The 9,616-nt window shown below is 35.7% G+C and overlaps 1 protein-coding gene across 3 annotated transcripts; it reads right to left on the bottom strand.

Annotated features, from left to right (window-relative positions):
• Positions 1-4,776: 4,776 nt before the first annotated feature.
• LOC113303481 lies at positions 4,777-7,709 on the bottom strand. 3 transcript variants are annotated; one of them, XM_026552512.1, is made up of 5 exons: positions 7,575-7,709; positions 7,433-7,481; positions 5,353-6,138; positions 5,163-5,265; positions 4,777-5,016 (listed from the first exon to the last, which is right to left on the bottom strand). In XM_026552512.1, the coding sequence occupies exons 3-5, from the start codon at positions 6,127-6,129 to the stop codon at positions 4,994-4,996; spliced, it is 903 nt and encodes a 300-aa protein (XP_026408297.1). In that variant the 5' UTR covers positions 6,130-6,138; positions 7,433-7,481; positions 7,575-7,709; the 3' UTR covers positions 4,777-4,993. The 3 variants fall into 3 exon arrangements, with proteins under 3 accessions (XP_026408297.1, XP_026408296.1, XP_026408298.1); XM_026552511.1 differs by lacking the exon at positions 7,575-7,709 and having other exon boundaries at positions 7,433-7,563; XM_026552513.1 differs by lacking the exon at positions 7,575-7,709 and having other exon boundaries at positions 5,172-5,265; positions 7,433-7,563.
• Between the last annotated feature and the right edge of the window lie 1,907 nt (positions 7,710-9,616).

The following is a 9,616-nucleotide window of genomic DNA, read 5'->3' as shown; positions in this document are numbered from 1 at the left end:
CCTGGATCCCTACTTGGTCCATCATTAGTTTCTTTTCAGTTCCAATGTGATGTCTCATCAAACACCACGTCGCGACTTACTACCACTCTGAATGTTGTTGCTTTTGGAAAACCTTGACGCGTTTGTGTCTCAACTAAACATGATTCACAGATCCTTGATTCATCGTTTATCTGTGGTAGCCCTCGAACCATCTTGTTCTGAGACATAGTTTTTAAGGTTCTGAAACTTATGTGTCCTAACCTTGCATGCCACTTCCATGTATGATCTTCCAGTCTCATATTCAGACACAATGGCCTTCCAATCATGAGACTTATCTTGTAGAGTCTATTCTGTGAGCGTGAGACTCTAACTAAAAGTCTTCCACTTGGGTCATGAACTGTTAGATAATCTTGTCGCATTCTAACATCACATCCAACTTCTGTAGCTTGTCTTAAACTTAGAATGTTGCTTTGTAAGTTTGGGATGAAGTAGATGTTTGTGACAAGCTTCTGTTCTCCGGTTTTGCTCTGAAATAGAATTGATCCTTTCCCTTCAATTTCTACAGAAGATCCATCCCCAAACTTCACTTGTCCTTTGATTTTCTCATTGAGTTCAGAAAAGTAGTGTCTCTTACCAGTCATGTGATTGATGGCTCCATTATCTAAATACAATACTCCTTCTTCACTATCCTTTGTTTCATAGTTCTTTGGTATTAATTTCTCTTCGTTTAAGAATACCACTTCGTGCATGAAAAGAGCAGTATCGGCTTCCCTTGTTTCATTCTTGTTTGCTTTTTCCATCTTTTGTATTCTTTCAGGGCATACAAAGGAGAAGTGTCCTGGTTTATCACATCTGTAACAAATAATGTTTGATCTATCCTTCTTTTCTTTCCCTTGGTTTTGATCATTCTGACTAGTTGTTCTATCTTGTGAGTTAAACCTTCCTCTTCTTCCTCGGCCTCTGTTTACTCTACCACCTCTTCCACGACCTCTTCCTCTTTTCGCAGAGTTTTGTTGGTAAGAGTTTGTGTACAAGAGTTTTCCTTGAGTTTCTACATTGTTTTCTTCATCAAGGATTCTCTCTTCATATGCTTTCAATCTTCCAATTATATCTTCATAGCTAGTTTTCTTTAAATCTAAGACTTGTTCGAGAGAAGCTATGATATGAATATACTTGGATCTTGGTAAACTATTGAGAAATTTCTTTACCAGTTTATCTTCATCAATGGATTGTCCAAGTGACGCAGCTTTTGAGGCTATCTCTGATAGCTTTCCTGCAAAGCTATCAATAGTATCAGTGTCTTTCATCTTCACTCTTTCAAATTCATACATTAAGGTTTGCAGACGGGCTTCTTTAACTCGATCAGCTCCGAGATTACGTGCCTTTATTGCATCCCAAATTTTCTTTGAAGTTTCCTGTTCACCAACTTGTAGAACAAGACATTCTGGTATTGCTTGAAAGAGTAATCCAATGGCAACATTGTTTTTGTCTGGGTCCAATGTACCAGGATCAATTGTTTCCCAAACTTTGTAGATTTTAATCAGTACCTTCATTCTCATGGCCCATACTGTGTAGTTTGTGGCGTTGAGGATTGGAACTTGTATTGATGGTGGCGTGAACTGTTTTGCACCCACAATGGTGGTTTCTTTTTCCATGGCTCAGAAACACGCTCTGATACCAATTAATGGCAACTGCAAGATGAAACTTAGCTTATATAAAGACAACTCTCTTTATTGATGTTTTGAAAATCTCTCAAAACTAAACACAAGCTCTAATCTTGCTCATATGATCAACCACAACTTTGGTGATCATATACATATAGAACTATGAATTCCTTTTCTTAGTCCTATTACCTTATTACATGTCTTTCCTTTTCTTAGAACTAGATGACTTCTAATTCCCTTAGGATTACATTAATTTCCTAATCTTGTCCTAACCAGCTTGTTAGTGACTTCTATGCTGAAGTTAATCCAACAGTTTTTGGTACATTTAATTACCCTGGATAATAAGCTTTTCCTTATGAATTTATGCCGTCTTGAGTTGTGATTGTGAATTTCATTTTCTCTCATATTTAAAAATTTAATTTGGTTGCTCCAAAAACTTATGTGAAACCTTACTACATGTATAATGAATATGACGAAGCAGAAAAGCTTTCTGGATCACTGGGAGGACCTAACAATATCAGCTTAGCAGGCAAAGGTAGAATTCTCGATAAAGAGTATGACATGGAATTGTGGCATAGGTCTCAATAGTCACCTTCATATTTCTATACGGAGCCAATTGGGAATAAATAGAGGACTTCATAATTCATCATTTTGTAAAGATGTTTTTAGTAGCTGATCATTACGTTTCTTCTGGAATCTTTTGAAGTGTTCTTGCCTAGAATTTTTGCTTAGATTCACAATTTTACAAGTCTGATATATTTTTAGGTAAATGCAGGTAGAATAGCGCAACTAAAGTGTAGCGCTTGAATCTATCTGTTTATATTTTAAAGGGGTGATTGTAGGAAAAATCTGTTGCTGTTAGTTTGGACAATTTTGATAGAATTGTTAGCATAATTTTTAATTAACTTATAAAAGCATACTATATCTGCACATTCACACCCTCACCATATATTTATTACATCCGCACATTTCATTCAATCTTCCATGATTAGTGCATATTCCAACCCAGAGCCGGTAGTAATTTCCATTTGCTTCACTTTTGTGAGGAATTACCAAGGTACACCTTCCTCTCTTTGTAACCGTGTGGTTAGAGATTTCGTGGTATAAGTGCTTATCGAACCATCCTGAGTAGATATTATTAGGTTAACATGCTTAAGTATAGGTTGGCTCATGGTGAAATAAGTACAGTTTTGTACATTTATGACAAAATACAGAAGGTAGGGTTATATTGGTTCCTTCTTAACCAATTTTTCCATGTCATCTCTCATCGTGGATTACTAATTATTTCCAGTACACATATATGACCTAACTTGCTGATGGATTGGATGCACTCCTTTAACAACACAGATTCGTTTGTAGTGTCTCTCTATTTTTATTTTTTATTTTTTTCGATGCCCTAGCTAATCATCATAATCTGTTATTGTCTAAGACTACAATACATCCAACAAATGTGTCTCTGCACCTTCCTAATGCTTTAATAAAAAGGGTAACTACATAACTGTATCTTTTATGTCAAACTTCTAGGGGCATGATTTGTATTGCAGAAATTAATTTGTCAAACATTTCCAGACTTCCCTGGATACTCACCAGTAGGTTTAATGATCTTATTATCATACGTTATATCATGAATCTGGACTAGGTTCCGGGATTTTTGTGCATTTGCGGTTTCCTCGTTAACGAAATTTCTGGTGTCTGTGTTATTTCTTTTCCGCATTATATTTTGTTATATAATAGAAATATCACAGGTTGTGCGTTAAGTTCAATCAGTTCTTGAATCAGGCATGTGGGTTGTTAATTGAATTAATTGACACTTGGATATTGATATGTGATACCATCCAAGTTATTTTCTCTTATTCAATCGGTCTTGCAAATTCCTATTTGTTTGATTGCATATTGAATTGAGAAATCGAGATACAAACTTTTGGATATATTTCCATTGATTGAGTCTGACTGTATAGTTGATTCTCTTGGAATTATATTGGAGTTTGTCCATACAGATTGCTAAGTAAAATATTGGGTGTGGTTGTTAGGCCCCCGCCTTTTCAATAAACACGCCTGACATCAGGCGAACATAATATGTACGCCTGGTGGGATAGATGTTATTTGTACTCCCAAGAAAGGCGTACTTTCTATCTTCGCTCGATCATCATCGGGAGGATGCTTCAACCTGTGCATTTTCTAGACGTTAATTATACCACCACCTGCTATCAGACGCACACAATGCCTCCGCTCGAGCAAGTTTAGTGTTGGCAGGGTTTCAGGCTATATTTGATCTCAAACCCTAAATAACCCGACCAAAATGTGTTTTACTTCTCAACAGTGCAATTAGTTTTCTCATCAAATTTGGTTTGTTCCATGTTTTGTTCCATGCTCTAAATCCTAATAGCAATGCAAAATGCAATATGCTAAATTGCATTATATTAAAAAAAAGCACACGGAAATGAACATAAATTTTTTAAAAAATATCGATGGAAACTAAAGTGCATGAGTACTAATGTTATGATTCTACAAAAATAGCTACCAAGAGCTCCATTTCTTGTTCATGGTGAACCCATCCTTGTATCGTATTTGTATTCTCTAATCGACTTGACGGAACACTACTCCACTAATTTGTTAATTATTATCTCTTTTTAGTTTTTATTCTTATTTCTCTACTTAGTCCTTGGACTATATTCTTTGAACTTTCTCTTATTTTGGTTCTATTATGCTGAAAATGATGTGTGGGTCTTGACTCTTGAGTATTGATACCTAGACTCCAAATTGATTTCAAAATAACGTAACGAAATACTTGATGAAATACCGAACCCGATAATCACTCATCAGTTTTATTGGGTCCAGTTTTGGGTACATATAATTGAACTAGGTTCAGGGCCGACTCAAATAACTAGATCCATACTATCCCATAAACGACCCGGACCCGATAAAACCCGTTAGCACCGCTAAGGTCCTAATGAGGTTAGATTTGACTCGGATGAACTCCGTCTCACCATGGGGATCTACATATGGTAAGGTCAGGATATATATAGGTAAGTGGGAGATCATGGACAACCAGCCAGTCTAGCTCAGTTGGTAGATCCCAAGGCTCTTAACCTTGTAGTCGTGGGTTCGAGCCCCCCCGGTGGGTTCACCTTCGTACTCAGAAAGACAATAATGCTTAATTTTGTTAGCAAGTACAAATTTCTTTTACAGTTCTAATCAAAATCTCGAACATTAGCGTGCCACATTATTTTGACTTAGTTTTTTCTTGTTGTCCTCTGACATTGTCTTGATCAAATTTTATATATCTCAACTGTTTTCTTTTACAATTTTGTTCTTGTTTCCAACTTGCGCTCAGCACGGCTCGATCTCAGCTATTGTGCAGTGAGCCTGTAATCTGCTTATTAAAACAAGTATTTGAAAAGCAATTTAGTGAACTTGTAAATCTAGGAAAATGTTAGAGATTAAACTGAGACAAAATGTTGTAGTGCATATATTTGAAAAGCAAAATATACAGAAGAAACAACAGAAATAAATAAGAACCTTTCACACATGTTGGAATATTTAAAATCGTTTCAGCATCTACTTGACGACCATCTTCTTTGTTCCTCGTAGCCATCAAAATTTCCTTACATGTTAAACCACCCTGCGTCAGAAAAAAGCTTTAGAATTGGATCCTGTTCTTCCTGAATCACATAGTCTCTTTTATTTCATCATTTTCAATCACACTTACAATTTCTTTGTTGTCGGATTGTTCTCCTTGCTGCTGTTGGCCCATTTTATCTTCACTTTCCTTCATACCCATCTCTAATATTGTCTTATAACTAGTTGCTACGCCATTCTTTTCATTAATCTCTTCTTCATTAACATCTTTTTTCTTAACCAATATGTCTTTGTATGTCTCCTTGATTTGTTTCTCAATTTCTTCCTTTATCTCACATTCCCCAGTGTCATTGCCCGTACTGTTTGGGATACACATTTCTTCAATTCCAGTGAGCCCACGATTATTTGTAGCAATTCCATCATGAGAATTTGTGTCAATTCTAATCTCTTTCTCATTAGCTCCATCCACTCCCCAATTAGTTAGTGTACTAATCAAGAAACTCAATATCAGAAACAATTGGGCAAATGCCCATTCCAAATACGGCACTCGTTGTATTATCGCTGGTAATTTGTCGGCTGCATTGTCAAATCTTGCCGGCAGGGTCTCGGTGACATGTACAAGGGTGTCGATCTTGTTGAAGATGTAGCTGGATGGTGGGAAGACATTCTCAATGGCCTTTTCAACAAATAAGATTTGATCATCTGCGTAAGAGAGGATTGCAAGCCAGTGATTTTGCAGAATGTAAACAGTTGGCTTCACAACTCTACCTAGTTTTTGTGCTATTGTGCCAATTGGATTAGCCAATAATTCTACTCTCTTGTAGGCCTTGTAGGCTGTTGTTACCATTGCATTTCCACTAGTATGCAAAGGACCAAGTCTTCTATCCGTATTTCCTCTATTCTCCATTTTAGATACCTAAAACCAAATTATAGACAAACTTATATTTAGATTGCAGAGATTTAGAATAAATTTATTATTCTATGAATTACCATTAGAAACATGTCGCCTGGTGCTACGATGTCTATCTGGTAAACCTTTTTATTGGTTATGACTTGATCATCCATGAAAGAGAAAACCACTGGCAAGTAATATTCATTACATAACTCGGCTAACTATGTAGAGATTGCTTGTGTTATAGAGTCTTACGGATCCGGTAAACCTTCAGTTTTTTAGTATGCCTTGTAAGCTCATCTGTGATAACTACTGCTTTACCACAAGTATGTAAGGGACCAAGTCTGTTATTTGTGTTTCTTTTGGTTGACATTGAAGGATACCTAATAGGAAAGTTCACAGTCGAAACAAGCATGTTCAGATAATTCATGGTTTAAAAAGGCGCTTTTGGGGCGCGCTTTTGGGCGCTTTTTTGCGCTTCAGGTCTTAGGCGCTTCTAGAGTGCCGCTTTACTTATTGATTTATATTAGAAAATAAAAAGCTGTTCGGTGAAGCCCAGTACGGTCTGTTTCACGTTTTCTAACTAAATACTAATAGACCTAATTTATGGGGTATGATGATCATGATGACGATGACTGTCTACATGATGATATGAATGAGGCATACGTTCGTGGATAGTATATTTTAAAGCTCTTGGGTAGAATATGAAGTATCAGTATGTCATATGCTTAGTTTAATTGTTCCTTATATTATGTCCGGACTTCGTAATTTTCTTTTATTAGGTTGACAACATCTTATGTATACATATTATTGTGTATTTTAAAAAGCTCGTTTTCGTTTTACGCTTTACGCTTTAGTATGAGAGTGATTCGCCCCACGCTTTCGCTTTTTAAAATCTTGAGATAACTAGATTGATTGTACATTAAAATGCTGGCTAGTAGACTACAATGTAATGTTCAAAAAATCTAGAGGTGATTTTGTTAAATTAATGATTTATTTTGGCTCATCAAGTTTAATGTAGGGGGTAAATCTTCAGGATTCCATTTCCACCAATCCAAGGAACACCACAGTACCCAGACTATGATCCTAAGGAGGCTGTAGTCTCGTGGCTATGACTAACCTTAACAAAGACTAAAAATACAAAAGAATTTGCTAACAAAAATATCATCAATTTCGTTTCACAAATGGGAAACCCTGTTAATCAAGAACATAGAAAATGAACCAAATTTCCGTAATTTTTAATCATCAAAATTTCAACTAGTTGATGCAGTTTATATTTCAGAGAGTAATTAAAATTGCATGTTAAATGAAAACTAACCTTATACGAGGGCTGGAAAAGGTTCTTATTTCCGCTGTTTCGTCTTATGCTAATAGAAAAATGGTAGAAAAATTACTTAGTTTCAAGAACAAAAAACAAAAATGAAAAAAATAAATAAATGGAAAATGGACAGATTTCATACCTGAAATATTTCTTCTCAGGAAGAAGAATTTAGAAAACGAAACGAATTCTAAAAAGGATCCTTCTAAAAATTGATGGTTCATATCCAATTCCGCACTTTCTTTCTCGACGTACGGTTTCCCTTTCACAGTTCTTTATAGTCTGGGACCTGGGTGCCTCAAATTTATGAGCGTGGGTTTTGAAAAGAAGATTCCATAACTGGTCCGCAATGTATTTTTGCAAAGTGAGCCCATATAACGCTAACAATTAAATTTTTTTCAAGACTACGAATGGGAGCTACCAGTTTGTTCGGGGGTGTACCAAATTACATGTAAGACAAAACATCATTTGTCTTTGGAATAGTACACCGCAATTTAGTACCCCTGTTAGCAGTCATGGTTTTTTTTATAAGAAAATTAAGTAACATTTATGTTAGAGCATCGCTCGGTTGAATCCACAAATTTTGCTATCTCAATGTTAGGTGATCAAAATTGTATCTTGATTTTAGTATACTAAGTCAAGTTTCAGACTAGGTTAGAATGGTAGTTGAGTATCATAGATCACCTTTGAAGACTGAAGATTGACGAAGACATTTGGAGATCTTCTGTATCAGGCATGCGAAGACTGAACCATTCTATTTTACAAACTATACCATCATTCTATCTATTGAGACTATGTCGTATCGTATGACTTATAGTAAATTAAAAAGAAAAAGTTCCAAGTCAAGTTTGTCTTGTGAAAAATCTCGAAATATGATTTAGCAATTAGATGCCAAAGGTCCTTAACAATATTAGTTTTATGAATTAATTTATGGATCAATTTAGAATTGCCCATACAAATGATCAAACTTACTGATATTGAAAAAGCGGGGGTCTAACAACCTCACACAATATTTCATTTAGGCAATTTGTATGGACAAACTCCAATATAATTCCAAGAGAATCAACTAGACAGTCAGACTCAATCAATGTAAATATATCCGAGAGTTGTATCTCTTTTTCACAATGTAATCAACAAATCAAACAGATAAAAATCCGCGAGCCTGATTATTATGTGAAACAAGTTGAATGGTACCAAAGACCAATGTTCAAGTGTCAATCAATTTTTATCAACAACCAAAGGTTGGATTATCTAATTGATTGAACTATGCACAACCTGTGATATTTCAATTATATATAAAATATAATGCGGAAACGAAATAACACAGGCTCCAGAAATTTTGTTAATGAGGAAACCACAAAAGCAGAAAAACTCCGGGACCTAGTCCAGATTTGAATACCACACTGTATTAAGCCGTTACATACACTAGCCTACTCTAAGTTAACTTCGGACTGGAATGTAGTTGAGTCCTAACCAATCTCACACTGATCAAGGTACAGTCGCGTTCCTTACGCCTCTGAATCCCATCAGGACTCTACGAATTTGATTCCCTTAGCTGATCTCACCCACAACTAAGAGTTGCTACGACCTAACGTCGAAGACTTGATAAACCAATCTGTCTCACACAGAAAAGTCTATTCAATAGATAAATCTGTCTCCCTCAGAAATATCTATGAGTTTTGTTCCGTCTTTTGATAAATCAAGGTGAACAGGAACCAATTGATACACCGGACTTATATTCCCGAAGAACAGCCTAGTAATATCAATCACCTCACAATAATATTAATCTTATGGTAGCGAAACAAGATATTATGGAATCACAAACGATGAGACAAAGATGTTTGTGACTACTTTTTATCTTGCCTATCGGAGATTAAATCTCGAGAAAATCTTAAATAATATAGTACTCAATATGATAGAAAACTACAAGATCATAACACGCAACTACAGAGAAAATAGTTGGGTCTGGCTTCAGAATACCAATGAAGTCTTTAAGTCGTTAACCTATAATGGTTTTAGAAAAAACTAGGTTAAAGGATAATCAACTCTAGTCGCAACTAGTATCGCACATGACATGTGGGGATTTGGTTTACCAGTTTCTAGAGTTCTCCCTTATATAGTCTTCAAATCAGGGTTTGCAATCAATGTTACCTTGTTAACAAAGCATTCAATATTCACCGTTAG

This window comes from Papaver somniferum, chromosome 8, assembly GCF_003573695.1.
Source record: "Papaver somniferum cultivar HN1 chromosome 8, ASM357369v1, whole genome shotgun sequence".
NCBI classification, from domain to species: domain Eukaryota; kingdom Viridiplantae; phylum Streptophyta; class Magnoliopsida; order Ranunculales; family Papaveraceae; genus Papaver; species Papaver somniferum.
This window is presented reverse-complemented; position numbering and strand designations above follow the sequence as displayed.

Excerpts from the sequence above, each read along its gene's own strand:
- LOC113303481 (XM_026552512.1), bottom strand. The coding sequence starts at position 6,129 with ATGGAGAATAGAGGAAATACGGATAGAAGACTTGGTCCTTTGCATACT. Across the intron at positions 5,266-5,352 it reads AATCCGACAACAAAGAAATT|GGTGGTTTAACATGTAAGGA; the intron begins GTAAGTGTGATT and ends TTTCTGACGCAG. Across the intron at positions 5,017-5,162 it reads TATTCCAACATGTGTGAAAG|ATTACAGGCTCACTGCACAA; the intron begins GTTCTTATTTAT and ends TTTAATAAGCAG.